The following is a 17203-nucleotide window of genomic DNA, read 5'->3' on the forward strand; positions in this document are numbered from 1 at the left end:
CCTCCCCGGTGCCTCTCCCACCCCTCCCATGGCGACTCTTCTACTCTTCCCATGGCGACTCTTCTCCCAGTTGCTTGTTCTCATGAAACCCTAGAAATATGTCAACCTCTTAAACCCGAATCCCCTTTTTGGTCTGCACAAAATCTGATCCTGTCGTGCTTCTTTCAGGTCATTTTGGAGAAGTAGACAAAGTTCGGGTAGCAAACCAGACCAATGCTGAGGTAACAATGTGTACCCAAAGCTCAATTTCTGCTTTCTTCTATGTGTACTATTACGATGGATGGAAGAAAGAATGGATAGTCCAATAGCGGCTTCAGCAGCCGCAAGGGCTATAACAAAAATTGCGAAAATATCTCCTTTTAATTGGCGACTATCAAATAGATCAGAAAATGTTACGAGATTTAGATTGATTGAATTCAGTATAAGTTCAAGAGATATAATTGAATCGGTTCAAGTTTTGCCCTCATATTGAAATGAATTGAGATTGATAAGGAGTTAACTAATGATGTTTGGGCATGTAACTTTTTTTTAGTGTTTATTTATTTTCGATTGGTATCTATGGATTGATCACAAGCCGAAACATGGTTAGAGCTCTAATTACAGTCCATGTACTGTTTTTTTTTCATTTTTGGTATATCTTCTTTGTCAGTAAACCCTCCTATTTTTTTCCTTTCTATAGGCAGTAGTATGTTTAGTATTCTTCCACGGGAATTTACACGTTTACCTACTGCTATGGATGATGCATTTTGGCAAGTGGTACTTTGCAATAGACACACAAACTCAGAAGTTGCATGTCAGGTGTACAATGGACGGATTTGCGAGCTGACGTGAAAATCCCATGACAGATTAGCAAGCATCGGGCTGCAATACAAATTAGGCATTAAAGGTTCAGGTACTCTAAAACAAGGCTCAGGTCTGCCACAAAAACAAGTCTGCAGACTGTCTAGTACAACATAGTTTTAAAAGCATCATGTCTGCATAGTTGCAATTACGATTTTTTCCAGGCATCAGGTCTAGGAAATTACTAGTCTCTTCTCAAACTAATAGTATTACTACATTGCATCGCAATAGTATCTGCTGCAGTTGCTGTAGCACTTTGAGTATGATGTGATGTTTGCAGCTGGTTTGATGTGCAATATTTTTCCAGAGTTTAACTTCTTCATATCTGTGCAATATTAAATATTTTGGCTACAGATTCTGTTTGAAATATGTGAAGCTGAACCATGTATGAGCGCTTATTGAATGATCGATCTTTTTCATGAAGTTCATACACTTGCTGATGTTGTATATTATTTGGTTGTTTTATTATTGATGCAAAAAATCAAATCGGATAATTGATTACTGCAACATTTTGCTACATAATTTAAAATATGTGTGAATAGTAAAACAACAACAACAACAACAACTGTAACTTTGTAGGTACAACATAGAGTATGAGTATGAGCTTGCTTTTGTCCAGTGATTAGTTAAACCCTGCTAACCTCCACAATTTCTTGGTGGGTGGGTGCACGCCCGGCACATCATCTAGATCCGTGTCAGTCTAGATGGGGTCTGTATGCTTTTGTTGGGGCAGTATTTGTATATTTTTTGTGTCAAGGTTCTCCAACAGTTTCAAATCTTAAGTCTGATCTGATTATTTTGTGTAAAATTAGAAAATGTTCGAAGCCAGGAATGAGAAAGCCAGTGATTTTGTTGATGCAAGTACATCTCTGCCTGTTAAGCTTGAGGCCAGCTGCGTTGCGGTACTGGTACACCCCATTGTCGAGGTGTTGAAGGCTGAAGAGCAGCCATTGCACTCCACCAATGAGGAGACATCCGATGAGTTCTTGGATGCAAATTCATCTGTACCTATTGACCTCGAGGCCAAGAACAATGATGCATCCTTCATTACAGAGGTGATGACGAAGGAGGAAGAGCAGCTATATGAGGCTCGGCTTAAGGTAGAGGAAGAAGAGGCTAGAAAGAGAGAACAAGCGGCAAGACTTGCTTTAGATCCTAATGCATGCTTTAGCAAGTTGGATGAGCTGCTGACAGAGACACAGCTTTATTCAGAATTTCTACTTGAAAAGATGGCGCAAATAACAGATGTATGAGGTCCCCACTGTGCTGACCTTTTTCTTATCTTCGTATTTATTGCTAGTTTTTTTTTATGATGGTGCCATTACCTGTTGGTTAAGCAGAATTTTCTTGAAGTTAAAGATGAAGAGGGGTCTGTGGAAGACAAGAAGAAAGGATGTGGCAGAAAGAGGAAAGTAAATTCTAAGCCACAATACAATGATGTGAGTGCATACATCATATATTATCCTCTGTTATGTAAATATATGTTCGTTTGTAATCTTTGGCTGTCTTCTACATTATGGAGATGCTTTGTTCGCCATGTACTTTTGCTTATTTGCAGTATTATGTGTAGTCTTGTACTTTGTCAATGGACTTAGGGTTAAAACATATATTGCCACTTGAAGAAAACTATAGAGCATGCCTGTCCTGATCGCTTAATGTTAACTTCCCAAAATTCCTGATTACCTTTTCTAGTAGCAGCATCCTTTCAAGTTACAACATACTAGTTCACAAATCTTAATTTAAGAGCCATTTTAAATTTGCTGTAATACAGGCTCAGCTGCCTTCATAGGTAAGAGTTAAGGCATTCCAACATTCCATGACCAATGTTACTTTGAATTGTTTGGACTTGTTGATTGTCATCTGAATCTAATAGGCCCATAATGGTGAACATTTATATTCAGTATTTAAGTGGGGACTGGTCATCATTCTAAAGTGGATAACCTGATATATCATTTAAGGGATCTGAATATATGAGAAAGTATGAGAAATAGTTGTCATTTATGTATCATAATTGTGTGTTGACAACAACTTGCTACTTCTAAGTACCAATAAAGTAAAATGTTGTTCAGAAGAAGGCTAAGACAGCAGTGGCTGCAATGCTCACAAGATCGCGCGAATATCGTTCTGCTTATGATGACACTCTCACAGAAGAAGAAAGATGGGAAAAAGAGCAAGCCAACCTTGTACCATTAATGACTGGTGGACAGTTGAAATCTTACCAGATAAAGGGTGTGAAGTGGCTAATATCACTGTGGCAGAATGGGCTAAATGGGATACTAGCTGATCAAATGGGCCTTGGGAAAACAATCCAGACAATTGGATTTCTTACCCATCTTAAAGGGAATGGTATGCACGGTCCTTACATGATAATTGCTCCTCTTTCCACCCTCTCAAACTGGGTGAATGAAATCTCAAGGTAAAGTATCCAAAGTTTTTTTGCACTGTCTTTAAGTGCTGTCTTATGTGAATATACTTGATTTAGGTTTGTTCCATCTCTTACTGGGCTGATTTACCATGGGGATAAAGTGGCTCGGGCAGAGATAAGGAGAAAATTCAGGCCCAAAACTGTTGGCCCTGATTTCCCGATAATAATTACTTCATATGAGATGGCCATGTCAGATGCAAAATATCTTGCTCGTTATAAGTGGAAATATGTTGTTGTGGATGAGGTGATGAAAAAACACATGCTATTGAGAAAAAAAAGTTCTACATGATGAAGCCATATATGGTTCTCTCCCTTTTTCTATTCCTTATTAACATGCCTCCGTACTTTTTGCAGGGACATCGGTTGAAAAATTCTAAATGTAAATTATTGAGAAAGTTAAAGCGCATACCAATGGCCAATAAACTCCTTTTGACTGGGACACCTCTTCAGAATAACCTGGCAGAGTTGTGGTCGTTGTTGAATTTCATTTTGCCTGATATATTCTCGTCCCATCAGGAATTTGAGTCATGGTATGATTCGCTGAGCTTACACATGCACTACTGGCTGCCCTTTGCCTTGGGTACTTTTTTTTAGCAGGAACCTTGGGTAATTTCTGTATATGTCATTTTGTTGCAGTCTCCATATCCTGGCAGCAGTTCCTGTGTTCATCAGTTGCTATCCCCTAGGTTTTTTTTTTCCTGTATTGATTGTAGTAATGAGTAATTATAAGTGACCTGAACATTCCAATGTAGCAGTGTCTAGCTTTGAAAATGTTTGGCTCTGCCATTGGCTGGATGCCTAGATGTTGTATTGATATGAATGTGTATGAATCCAATAGCACATATATGTTGTTCTTTTAGCCAACATTTTTCAGGATTTACTATAAAGTGATTGACATTTGGTATTTAAGTGTGTATTTTGGTTAAACGATACAACCAAATCTAATAAATTTGATCAGTTGTGAATCGTATAAAAGAAAAAATATTAAACAGTCGCAACATCAGTTCCCAAGCATAAATTATCTGGTATGATTGTAGCAACTCCACTATTCAATGCAACTGTAGAGACATATTTTTTTTCCAAGTAACCTGACAGGGGCGAAGGGGAGCCTTGGCGCAGCAGTAAAGCTGTTGCCTTGTGACCATTAGGTCACGGGTTCGAGTCCTGGAAACAGCCTCTTGCAGAAATGTAGGGAAAGGCTGCGTACTATAGACCCAAAGTGGTCGGACCCTTCCCCGGACCCTGCGCAAGCGGGAGCTGCGTGCACCGGGCTGCCCTTTTTAACCTGGCAGGGGCGCTGCATTAACAATAATAATATAGAAATAGCTAGTTACAACGATACCCTGTTGTATGGGTACATGGCAGAACAATTACAACCCACATTGACAGACTCCCAAAATGGGGAACTACTATTTGCCACAGGGGGCACTGCCAGGACTTTATGGTAGATGTCCACATGCGCCAGAGTAGCCACCTCCCTGTTTGTTAGCCGCTTATGTTATAACATTTCCTCTTCCCAGTATATGTTGTGTACTGATATGCCATGTCTGTCAATTTAATAAATATTAGCAGAACTTTATGTTGTACCTTTTCTTATTCATTATGTTGTCTGTCACTCTGTTGTTAAACTTGTTATGTTATTGTTTACTGAAATGCATGCTATGAATAAGTAATATTGTAAGTAAGTAGATGGATTTTAATACCTTCACATTGGGAGTTTTTGTTATAAAGATAGTGGAGTTCCTCCATTCCATAATTCGTGTCAAGGAGTACTATTTAAACATTCAATGAATATATTTGGTTTATTTTGCCTCCATTCGTCTGACAAAAATCTTTTTAAAGGTTTGATTTTTCTGGGAAAGGAGACGAGGAGCAGCAGGAAGAAGCTGATGAGAAGAAAAGAGTTCTTGTTATTTCAAAGCTTCATGCCATTTTGCGTCCATTCCTTTTAAGACGGATGAAGATGGATGTGGAGCAGATGCTTCCACGGAAGAAAGAGATAATCATTTATGCTAACATGACTGCACATCAGAAGCAAATCCAGACTCACTTGATTGAAAAAACATTTGACAACTACTTGCTTGAGAGCACAGACATAGGTATGCATATGTAAGCTCGTGCATCTTTTCCTGCACATTCACGGTCCAATCTGTGTATAAGTAAACAATTAATTCTTATATGACAAGCTTTTCCTATATTGCAGTGTTGCGGAGACCTGGCCTGAAGATGAAGCTAAATAACCTAATGATTCAGCTGAGGAAGAACTGTGCCCATCCTGATCTTTTCAATGCTGCATTTGACTCAACAAGTGCGTCCCATAATCCTATTGAACATGTTCTATTTGTGTTGCCCTCTATGGTTCTGTTTGCTAATTTTTTGTACATTGTTGTTCATTTGTTTGTCTGCAGGCCTTTATCCACCTACCGATAAGCTTCTGGAACAATGTGGTAAATTTCAGCTGTTGGACAGGTTACTGGAATCCCTACTCAAACAAAAGCACAAGGTTTATGGTTCTCCTTTACATTTCTTTGTACCTTAGCTTTACTCTGCATTCATGCACATGCTAGCACATTTTTCATGAATTATATCCTAATTCAATTGATATGTTTGTAGGTTCTAATATTTTCACAGTGGACAAAAGTTTTGGATATAATTGAATATTATTTGTATATGAAAGGCCTGAATATTTGCCGAATTGATGGTAGTGTTAAATTGGAAGACAGGATGAGACAGGTAATGTGGTAGTCTGCCGATTTCTTACCAGTTTACTAGATAGCATCTACATCTTGAAGAATTGCACTTCTGTATTAATGTATGTGCATATGCACATACCTTAATTTCCTAAGTGAGCACATGAGCAATTTAGCATCGAGCTCAATAACACATGTTCAGTTATTATTTTATACGAGCATTCTGAGCTATACATGTTAAATTTTACAATCTTAGAACACCTGAATGTTGTAATTTAACATCCCACAGCAGGGGATTCTCATATCCAACCAGCATATTAGTTTAACATACATGTTTAGCAAATGTGTGGTAGCTTAAACACGATTTCAAAACATACATCTGAGTTGGTTCCCAGGTACTGTCATTTTGCTTGGCTGGTTCCTGAGTTTTCTTCCTGTAAATTGGGCATAACTTGTTACAACGTGAATTAGTTATCTCGCTGAAAGGAAAAAGCTCCGACTGAATTGGCAGCTAATTGCTACGGACTGGATGAAGTTGCACATCCTTCTCCAATCCGATTCAGCAAATGTGTTAGCTTGGACATGATTGAAAAACACACTCACCCGAGTAGGCTCACGACCATTGAGCCTGCATCTGCATGGTGCCTGAATTTATTTAGAGAACTGTAAATAGGGCAAAATCAGCTAGAATCGAACATGTTAAAAATACATGGATTAACTATCTCATTTAGAGGGAAAAAGACTCACTTAATCGGCAGCTAATCATTACCAAAACTGGATGGAGTTGAATATCCCACTACAAACTGGTTAGGTCTCAAACTGTCGGGGACAGCAAACTGACGGTTCAATGGTTTATGGACCCTGGGCTTGAATGCACATGACTGTTTGTTATTGAAGAACCAGTATTCTAACCCACAAATGTTCTTTATATTGATTTTATTGTTACATGCCAATATTTCTCTGTTTGATGATTTAATGGCTTTCTATGGGTTTTATTTGGTACTGTTTTTTCTGTGGCAGATAGCAGAGTTTAATGACTTGAACAGCAGTATGAATGTCTTTATTCTAAGCACACGTGCTGGTGGGCTTGGCATCAATCTTGCTTCTGCTGATACATGTATCCTGTATGACAGTGACTGGGTAATTTCCTATCTATCTCGAGAGTTTGTAGTGTAATATTCGATATAGGCATGCATACAAAAGTAACAGTCGTTAAAGTTTACACTCTCCCTGCACATGCCATCTCCCTGTTTGGATATTCATTTTTTTTTCGTATGGGATGTTTTGTTTGTAGCTGTGCTCCTTGGTGAAAAACTGAAAATGCCTGCCTTTCAGTTATCTTTCATAGCTGTGATACGCTGAAGATTTGCTTCATTCTGCAGAATCCTCAGATGGATTCGCAGGCCATGGATCGATGCCACCGGATTGGTCAAACACGCCCATTGCATGTTTATCGGTTGGCAACAGCCAACTCTGTTGAGGTATGGATGGACGACCTTCAGACTCTTGCTAGGCTATATTCCGTGGCATCGCTCCTCACCTCCTTATTGTCGCAGGGACGTATTATCAAGAGAGCTTTTGGAAAGCTGAAGCTGGAGCACGTTGTGATTGGGAAGGGACAGTTTGAACAGAATAGCGCGAAGCCTAACGTCTTTAGATGTAAAGATTTTCGCCTCGAGTGTAGATTGTGTTTTAGTCTACTGCGTAAATTGTTTATTACGAAAGGAAACACTAAAAGTAGAAAAACAGAAGCAAAGCAACTGGGAATGATCACTGATTTGTTCTGCTACGTTGTTGATAAATACAGGAGGAGGAGCTGCTTGCGCTGCTGAGGGACGAGCAGGACGAGGAAGACAGGATGATCCAGACCGACATCAGCGACGAGGACCTTCTGAAGGTGATGGACCGGAGCGACCTCACCGGCCCGCCTGCCGCCGCCGATGCCACCCCTCTTATCCCCCTGAAAGGGCCTGGCTGGGAGGTCGTGATGGCCTCCAAGAGCGGTGGCGGCGTGCTCTCGGCGCTCACCAGCTGAGCCCTGCCCCGGCCTAGCAGTGACGGCGCCCTCGGCATTTCGGGTGATTCGGCTTGGTCACCGCTAACCAGCTGATGTTTGGCGAAACACTATCCGCCGAAGTAATTATTGACCTCATGGCATATGTGATACAGGATGTGGTAACCTATCTCGAAAAGAATCCAAAAGTAAGTAATTATTGACTGGGCGTTGCACCCGTAGATTAGGTGCTCTAAGTAACTTGAGCTCGCACCTTCTTCCCCATTTGCTTTGGGTCAGCATTCAGCAGGCTATGTAAGACTGTTATGGTAGTCTATGCTGAAGGAGGTTGGAAGTGTGCTGCCAGAACTCTGCCATATAACAGTCTCGTAATAGGAGAAAATAATTACCGCGGTAAGCGTACATTCTTTACATACATCTTGCCGGTCGAAACGCCTATCCGATCCGACCTCACGACGGCCAGTTCCTGTACCAGCCAGCCCAGGCGGAGACGAGGCCGCTGATCCCCAGCGTGACGGCGTGGTTGCAGAACGGGTTGGGCTCGATGTCCGCGACGCCGATGACCAGGTCCGCCAGGTTCGCCGCCGTCCCCATCAGCCGCATCACCCGGTCCGCCCGGATCATCCTCACCTCGCCCTCCTTCTCCTTCCCCTCGCCACCGCCTTCCCCGCGCAGCAGCGCCCTCTCCCGCCTGATCCCGCGCCTGATCACGATGAAGTCCATGGCGATGAAGAAGACGTAGCCGACGCACTCGCCGAAGGCCGACACGAAGCTCGCGCGGCGCGCCAGCCAGGGCTCCAGCACGCCCACGCGGGACAGCCACGTGAAGTGGTCGAAGAAGAAGTAGACCATCTCGCCGGCGTTGGCCAGCACCGCCAGCGCGCCGAACTCCCCCGGGGACCGCCGCAGCGCGTTGAAGCCCGTCAGGGAGCGGCCTGACCGGAACACCTTGCGGCTCAGCCCGGCCGCCGTCTCCCAGCTCTTGGCGCGCCCGGCCAGCCCCGGGTGCGACGTCTCCGCCGCCCAGTGCGCCAGCTTGGACACGTACTGGTACGTCTTCACCAGCTTGTCCACGCCGTCGCGCTTCGCCAGGAACACCACCAGCTTGTCCAGCGTGTCGCCGCCGCCGCCGCCGCTCATGGCGGCCGGTCGATCGGTCTGGTTGGGTCGGGTTGGGTTGGGTTGGGGAGCTCTGCGGGGTCAGGGGAGGCGCGCGCGCGTGTGCATGGAAGGTGGAGTGTGGGAAATGGACGCGATGAGTAGATGTGTGTGGCTGGGTGGGGATAAAGGGCCGTGGCGGGCACTTGGCTGGGATGCGTTTGTCGTCTGCGCCATGGGTGAGTGATTTTCTGGAGGTGGCGATCGAGGATGGATTGAGAGGGCGAGGAGGAAACAAACATTTTTGTTTGCTTGCTTGATCGGTTCATTACTTTACTTTTTCTTTATGCATTTTTGTGGCTAGGTTCTGCTTTATCTTTATTCCGTCGGCCACCAGCGTAGCATATTTTGCCTTCCGACGGTAGCATTGGTATCGAAAATATTAATATCAGATTTGCTGGATATTAGTGGCATGGATTTCGAAGTTGGGCCATTTGATTCGGTGGAGAAGGAAGCCGGCCGTTGGACATTGGCGGCGGCCGGTGGAGGCGAGTCCGAAGAATGATGGTTCGGGATGGGGGTGCAGGCTCGTCGGAAAATTCAGATGGTTGGCCGATTTAGAGAGATGGTCGAGGGCGACGAAAAGCATGACAGTGGGGGAGGGCGAGGCGGCCAGGCGGTCACGGGCGACAGAGGCAGTCGGTTCGGCCGGCGATCGTGGGCGGTTCAAATCGAGATCATAGGAAATACGATGAACGATACTTTTCAGGAGTTAGAGGGAGATCTCACCGTTTCTTTACATCCAACGGTTGGGACGGATCGACTGACCAAAATAAAATCCAGTCTACTAACCCCTAGCATGCCCCTATAAATATTGGCCTTTTAGCGACCTATACATTATATTGATTAAATGGAAAAACACACTAACTACAAAGGTACATCGAACCTCCTTGATGTCATTCGCCCCACCTTTTTCTGGACGAACGAGAAAACTTGTACCGGGTCAAAATGTCTTATCATTTAGAAAAATGTTTACAAACCTGAAAATTTTCTTGCTTATAAAATTTGTTTATCCAAATGGATGAGCGAGTAAACTTGCACCGGGTCAAATTGATAGTCTAGGTATAAAAAAATGATTATCCAAAACAACAACCTACTTATGAAATTTGCTTGTAAACTTCTTCAGTGGCCTGATATTCCTTGGGTTCATTGGTAGTACTTCAATATTTGTAGGGTTCACTGTTACAACTATAAATATCTTCTTGAAATTGAAGGTAAACCCATTTCTGTCCAAGAAAAACAGTGAACCAATCAGTTATCCTCACAAACGAGCATTTCCTTTGTTCTCACAAACAACATTCAACTTCTTTTATTAGATTCTAGGCTACTAAGCCCACCTACAAAAAAATATTTCCCAACCTATTCCCATAATGAACTAAGCGTAGTTTACATGGTTAGCTTCTTTGTGGTGGAACCAGCCCACCACAAAATTGATGCTTCAAAATGTTTTTCATGTTGCTCCAAAATTGATGGACAATAAGATCGATGCTCCAAAAAAATCATTTTTTGCCAAGTCTTCTACAATTGTCGTTCCATTATAGAACTTTACAAGGAATCAAAACATTTGTCAATGTTTGCTAAAAAACCAGTTTTTTTAAGTTTTATTCACTTATTGTTTACCCAAGCTCACATGAGCTCGAGCTCATACTAACCGCATCCCTGAGAGACCAAGATTTCACATGGCTCCTCCGTTCGGACACTATTATAACACACAAAAGAAGGGCCAAAGCACGAGAATTCCAATTTTTCTCTTGGGAGCATATACTTTGGTCTGCGAAAAATGTTTTTTGCAAACGAAAAAAAAAGAGATGTGTTCACTATCACATCCTAATGCTACCTGAAATTTTTCAGTGAAAAATCTTAAGCATTTTGACCTGTGAGAAAAAACAAATCAAACTCAAAATGTTACCTCCAAATATTACATTGAACTTTGTTTTCCATCGACAAAGCACTCCTATCCCGTTTTGCATGAAAAATTTCAAGCATGCTTATTAGAGTAACATGAACATCCACACAAAAAATAAGTATTTTTTTACTATTTATTTTGAATTTTAAATTTTTGAGAGATTTTATTTTGAATTTACCTTTTAGTCTTTTAGGGGTTTTAGTCTATTTATTTTGAATTTACTGTTCATCCAGGAGCAGATTTTTTTTGAGTAATCTCGCCACTTTATTGATTAACATGAATGTTCATGGGTACAATACGTTGGTCATAAGGATTGACCAACCATACATGTCTACCTGACTGAAGATTACAAACATGTTTGACAAGATTGTGAGCCTTGAAATTAAAGTTTCTACGCTCATGAGCAAAAGAAACAGAATTGAAGTTGTTTCTACGTTCCAAAATTTTCTGGATGATAGCTGAGTGCGGTCTTCCTGTCCCTTGGTTTATGTCGTTCATCATTCCTTGGCAATCCGATGCTGAAGATATCTAGCAAGTGCCAACGCCTCCCTGCATGCGTAAGTTTCCAAGATCGTCGGATCAAAAACCCCGTGGCAAACCACCGCCGATGACCCAGAGCCAAAACGGCACTCTCATTTCCATACTTCGGCCCACCGTGCTTATTGTTGCGTATTGGGCCGGGTTGCCCCTTCCACACCGCTCAAGCCGTGCGTCCGCCTCTGGGGAGAAGAACTGCTCGGAGGCTTCCTCACCTCGGAGGAGCTCCGGCCGGCGAGAAGGGAGCGCCGAGGGAAATCCAATCAGGTTAGCCGTCCCCTTTCTTCCGTCCATCACGTTACCTATAAGAACTAGCCCCGAACAGCAGGTCCCAGCAAGGTAGCAGCGCTCGGGCGAAATCTGCGGATCTGACCAGATTCGAGGCTTTGGGAATGTTTAGAAGCGCTCTCGGTGTCTCCGACGCCTGCGTTCAGCACTAAATTTTGAGAAAGGAAACGCGGGGGCGGGGGGTGGGGGTGGTTACTTCATAGCTGTATGCCCTTGTGATTTGTGGGGTTCGGTCGCTGAAGGATCAAAGCGTCGAGCTGTCGAGTACTAGCGCATGTTTTAAAGGTGTAGGTTTTGCCATCAGGCATAGCTAGATGCACATACTGTGTAGTCAACAGATATGGGGATTTTGTTTCTGTTAATACAGAGCTTGTTCGTAGTTATGCAAAATGACACACACTCAAAGTACAGGTTATCCTTAAGTTTCTGGTGTTGTTTAGTACCGTTGCTGCACAGATGTGGTGAATAGCTTGGGAACCCCAGTAACCTTTCCGACAGATTGTGTCCGCTGGGGAGAAGAACTAGCAGTTTAGGTCTGTGTAAAGTAGCATCTTTATATCTCCTGGATCATTGGATTCAGGCCTAAATAGTTACCGCTGTCTTGAATCTTATGCAATTTAAGCGGGGGACTTTGTATGTCTGGTTTTATAGCTCATACATACTCTGTAATTTTTGCTGTATTTACAACATGTTAAAATCTCACGTGTGCTAGATAATTCTTGCAATTTTTAAGTTTATTCCTAAGTGCTTAGGTATTTATCTTTTGGCTTCCGTCTTGTACCTTGTTAAACTTTAGGTTTGGTAGTAACTTGTCTTTAATGAGGTGCAGTCGAGTTCCATTTTTTGGTCCTATGTTTTACCATGTTTCCTGTCTCGGAAGTCAAAAGTATGCTTCCAGTTACAAGTTAACTATTACTCCCGCCATCCCATGATATAAGACGTTTTTGCAAGCTAAAACAACAAGAAGTGCTGAAGCTGGAGTTCTTTACTCAAAAATCTGTTGAATAAGAAGTATCTAAAAACAGTAACTGCAATCATGGATTTCATTGAATATTTGATCTGCCTGTGGATACTGCAATTAGTCGTTGTGACATTACCTTTTCTTGTACGCTCTCCTTTCATAACATGGACTGATAATCTTTGGTTCAGTACCATCTATTAAAAATGGTTGAGTGACATGCCAAGACATAAAGGGCAAGCGTCTAAGCTAACTACTAGATCTAAGTGTTGAGTTTGTTTTACTGTTGTCAACCTGACATCAAGCTGTATTGCATTTCATTGTTAGCCTGTGTTTGAGTTTATCTTAATTGCTAGATACCTCGCCATGGTCCATACATTGGAGGCACTAATTTGTTTCACTTTAATTCTTTGCAGCGTTGGAATTTGGCATCCTGTACCATGGCTTCTTTGCTCTGTTCACAGATAAAACTAAACAGAGCATATGTTAGGAGGCAGGTTCATGAGAATAGACTTACGAGATTGCCTAAGTCTCTTCATTGGAGCCCCTTGCAGTCAGGCCATTTTAAGAACATTGCATTGCGTTGCACTAAGAATTTGCCTTGGGAGGCCTCTCTACCATATGCCTCCACAGAGGACGATGCCAGCATTATCATGGGAACAAATGTTGTCGAAGCTATTGATACAGAAGAAGCTCCAGAGATTCCAATCCTCCAGAGTGACCAGGATGTTGTGGACGTGAGGAATGAACCTTCTAAGCAGCCAGCAACATTTAAGCTGCCAATGTGGCTGTTAGGGCCTTCAGTTCTGTTGGTTACCGGTATAGTTCCAACTTTGTGGCTGCCATTGCCTTCAGTGTTCCTTGGCCCTAACATCGCGGGCCTTCTATCCCTAGTGGGACTCGACTGCATCTTTAACATGGGAGCAATGCTGTTTTTCCTTATGGCCGACGCGTGCGGGCGTCCAGAGAACAATTCGTTCGACCTGACAAGGCAGATCCCAACTACTTACAGGTCTTGGAATCTGGTTGCCAGCATATTAGGCTTTGTTGCTCCTTTTGCCCTGCTTTTTGCGTCTCATCGGGGAGCTCTGCAGCCACATCTGCCATTCATTCCGTTCTTGGTGCTGCTTGGGCCATACCTGTTACTCCTTTCGGTGCAGATGCTGACTGAGACGCTTACATGGCACTGGAGATCGCCGGTCTGGTTGGTGGCCCCCGTCGTTTATGAGGGCTACCGGGTGCTACAGCTGATGAGGGGCCTGCAGCTGGCCAGCGAGATCGCTGCGCCGGGGTGGATGGTGCAGAGCCTTCGTGGCTTGGTGACCTGGTGGGTGCTGGTCCTTGGGATTCAGTTGATGCGCGTTGCCTGGTTTGCTGGGGTCAGTTCCGCGAGCGATCCGAGCTACGGATCGAGCGATGATGTGAACAGGTAGGTTCCTTCAAGCTGCTGTGCTTCTGCTGCTCACTGCACGATAGAATGGGTGACATGTTAGTTCTGGTGCATCTGTATTTGCCAGACGTAGTGGACGTAGAGTAAAAAAGGGTTTTGACTGATAGAAACTTTGAATCGTGCAACTGCTTTGGTATACAGATAAAGTGAAAATTGTACATTGCCGTGATGCTGAACTTGGTATGAGTGTGTAAGAAATACTTTACTTGAATATAGAAGATATATATACAAGCTGTTGCCAGTGTGGGTGTTGCTCCATTTCCTCGGAAGATCTGCGCCTCACGGAGGCTTGTTGCCATGTGAGAAGGATATGGTATCCTTCCTTCATTCACATGTTGTGCACTGCCAGGTGAGTTCTTTTGGTGGGTTCAGGATTGTGGGAGAATCTGGAGGAGGTTTGGTTCTCAAGATTCCGACGGAATCGGCCAAAAGAACTAGGCCGACATTCGTGTGCAGGATATTGAAGAAATCTCAACTGGTTGGGTGTGTCATTTGTGATGGCAACCAAGCGAAGAAAAAACAAGTTATGTCTTTCTCAGATAGTCCTCTTGATCCAGATCAAGCAGCACATATCACGCAAAGTTGCAAAGCACCCGACCTAACCCTGTGTTGTGAGATGCGTACGGTTCGCCTACTCTGTTGAAGTTCAGAGAGCAGCTGTCCAAATGTCAAAAGGAATCAGCGAAAATCTAGGCTTGTCAAGCACACTACAAGCCAAGCGACGCGGCTTGCGACCTAATGAGTTGATTCAACGCTGCTGGCGTGTGTCGTGCGTCTGGGTTCGATTGTGTAGGCACCGCACAACTAAGATATTAGAAATTCACTGCAGAAAAATAAAATTCAGAAATGCAATTGAAGTTGCATATTTAACTATTTTTGAAATGTAGATCCGGACCTATGTGGAGTTCAAGACACTTTTTACGTGTCTAACAGACAATCTGCCATTGCAAATGCTAGAGCATCTTGGGCAGATGATGTAAAAGTTGGTGGGAATGATTTTAAGGATCTGCATTTGTGTTGTGTTTAAAAAAAATTGAATGGTTTTATGGCAGAAGAGAGAAGGTTATTTGGCATCCGAAAAATTCTACTGTAACAGATGATGCAAAACCGGTGCCCTGCAAATTTGGCTTTATTCAACTACCAAACATTTTGAGCATGCTCAACATAATAAGTCCAAAGCAAGTAATATCAAACACATGCCAAATTAATCCACAACAAATAGAACACAATTAGTACTTAATCACTACATAGTTCATCAATACACAAGTTCAAATTCAACACACTTGTTCATCAAACATCACATACAGTTCAACACACATGACATGAACACATAGAGGTAGAATTAGTGGTCGTGTTCCCATTCCACGTCTATCACGCCTAAATGAGATCTCCTTTAAGATCTTTGTGAGTATCTGTATCTTGAATGTCATAGTGAACTTGAAGAAATTGTCAGATGCGGTCTTTCCTTCTACGTGGTTGCACCGGCTTCCCCATCAATTCATAGAAGGAGTAATCCAATTGTTTCACATGCTCATGCTCAATTGCCATGTTGTGCATGGCCACATCCTCCTAGTGATGTACCAAAGGATTTATTGATCCCAAGATCCAACTGGTCCTCCACAAATTGGACTTGCAAAATTTCAAATGACATATCCACATGTTTCCTAGCAGCTGCTTGAGCATTATGGAATTGAATTTTTTTTCTTACTTTGGGGGCTTAAATAAATTTTTGCAAAGGTTGCACCCTTTGGATATATCCCATCCGCTAGGTAGTATCCCATGTTGTATGTGCGACCATTTTCTCGAAACTCCACCGGAGGTGATTTCCAATTAGCCAACCGCGCAAAGAATGGTGATCGCTGGAGCACATTAACGGTGCTGTAAAATCTAGGCATCTTGAAATATGCATGCCAAAACCATATCTCTTGATTGGCCACGACTTGAAGAATGACGATGGCATCCTTCACACGTCATTTGAACTGTCCATGCCATGTTGCAATGCAGTTCTTTCACATACATTGCATGCAATCAATTGAACTGAGCATATCTAGAAACCCGCGTCCTTGTTTCATCTCCAAAGTCTTTGACTGTCCAGAGCACTGGGTGCTCTCAAATACTCTGGCCCAAAATATTCAACCACTTTGCAAATTGCTTCACACACTTGATGGAAGTGCTTTCTCCCATTGCCAAGGGATCATCAACCAAATTTGCAGGAATAACATATGTCATCGTGCGCAATGCCTTAGTCACCTTCTGGACAGTGCCATGTCCAAAATCTCCGACACAATTCCTCCTTTGCTTGAATAATTGATCATGCTGCTTCACACAATTGATGATGTGGAGGAACAAATCCAGAGCCATTCTGAACCGACGTGGAAAGTATCGCTCTGGATATGCTAGATTCGGACCAAAATAACGACCATCAATCTATGATGCCCATATTGCTTCCTCCTAACGAATCACCTCACGACCGACAACAGAATCATCATGCTTCAACCACTTGTCTTCTTCATGTGCAGCATCATGATCAAATCAATGTCCTCGTCTTTGTCCCACTCGTATTCCTCTCCGGAGGAGGAATGACCCCACAAAGACGATTCAAACAAATTTATCTACATTTACACAATATTTGCATCAAATCCACTCTTATATCGCCACAAAAAACAAAAAATGTTTTTTACCTTGGATGCTTTCTGTCAAACACCTATCAGGCACAAAGGTGAATTCCGGCCGGCGTAGCTCGCCGTGTCTGATGCGGGGTCGCCGAGCTAGCTAGGAATGGACTGAACGTGTTCTTGCTACCGCCGGGTCAGAGCCTCGACGGTTGTGCCCGCCGATAGCCAAGAGCTCTAAAGGAGCAACAGCTCGACAATGGTCGCGGCGACCACGTGGGATACCGGCCTATAGGGCAAGCCCCGGTGTTGCGGCGGCCATTTC

The 17203-nt window shown here is 43.1% G+C and overlaps 3 protein-coding genes across 7 annotated transcripts in view; 2 read left to right on the forward strand and 1 right to left on the reverse strand.

Moving 5' to 3' along the window:
• The window catches only part of LOC119355733 (ATP-dependent DNA helicase DDM1-like), an 8789-nt gene extending 475 nt beyond the window's left edge, over positions 1-8314 (forward strand). Inside the window, exons 2-16 of one of the 5 annotated variants that reach the window (XM_037622588.1) lie at positions 169-221; positions 799-913; positions 1653-2087; positions 2181-2279; positions 2910-3256; positions 3323-3509; positions 3620-3795; positions 5108-5364; positions 5469-5573; positions 5674-5768; positions 5879-5998; positions 6976-7095; positions 7338-7436; positions 7512-7614; positions 7763-8314. In XM_037622588.1, coding sequence (XP_037478485.1) covers positions 1656-2087; positions 2181-2279; positions 2910-3256; positions 3323-3509; positions 3620-3795; positions 5108-5364; positions 5469-5573; positions 5674-5768; positions 5879-5998; positions 6976-7095; positions 7338-7436; positions 7512-7614; positions 7763-7764 — 2142 coding nt within the window. In that variant the 5' untranslated portion in view covers positions 169-221; positions 799-913; positions 1653-1655 and the 3' untranslated portion in view covers positions 7765-8314. Of the gene's footprint in view, positions 1-20; positions 101-168; positions 222-798; positions 914-1652; positions 2088-2180; positions 2280-2909; positions 3257-3322; positions 3510-3619; positions 3796-5107; positions 5365-5468; positions 5574-5673; positions 5769-5878; positions 5999-6975; positions 7096-7337; positions 7437-7511; positions 7615-7757 lie in introns of those variants that run through there. The other 4 variants (XM_037622587.1, XM_037622586.1, XM_037622585.1 and 1 more) reach the window with 4 other exon arrangements.
• Positions 8315-8323: 9 nt separating this feature from the next.
• Positions 8324-9230, reverse strand: LOC119355735 (peroxisomal membrane protein 11-4-like). The gene has a single exon (XM_037622591.1). The coding sequence runs from the start codon at positions 9107-9109 to the stop codon at positions 8420-8422; it is 690 nt and encodes a 229-aa protein (XP_037478488.1). The 5' UTR covers positions 9110-9230; the 3' UTR covers positions 8324-8419.
• Positions 9231-11668: 2438 nt separating this feature from the next.
• On the forward strand, positions 11669-14524 carry LOC119355736. Its single transcript, XM_037622592.1, has 2 exons — positions 11669-11837; positions 13233-14524. The coding sequence occupies exon 2, from the start codon at positions 13257-13259 to the stop codon at positions 14247-14249; it is 993 nt and encodes a 330-aa protein (XP_037478489.1). The 5' UTR covers positions 11669-11837; positions 13233-13256; the 3' UTR covers positions 14250-14524.
• Positions 14525-17203: the final 2679 nt, after the last annotated feature.

Source organism: Triticum dicoccoides, chromosome 2A (genome assembly GCF_002162155.2).
Source record: "Triticum dicoccoides isolate Atlit2015 ecotype Zavitan chromosome 2A, WEW_v2.0, whole genome shotgun sequence".
In the NCBI taxonomy this organism is placed as follows: Eukaryota; Viridiplantae; Streptophyta; class Magnoliopsida; order Poales; family Poaceae; genus Triticum; species Triticum dicoccoides.

Coding starts and splice junctions, on each gene's coding strand:
- LOC119355735 (XM_037622591.1), bottom strand. CDS start 9,109: ATGAGCGGCGGCGGCGGCGGCGACACGCTGGACAAGCTGGTGGTGTTC.
- LOC119355736 (XM_037622592.1), top strand. CDS start 13,257: ATGGCTTCTTTGCTCTGTTCACAGATAAAACTAAACAGAGCATATGTT.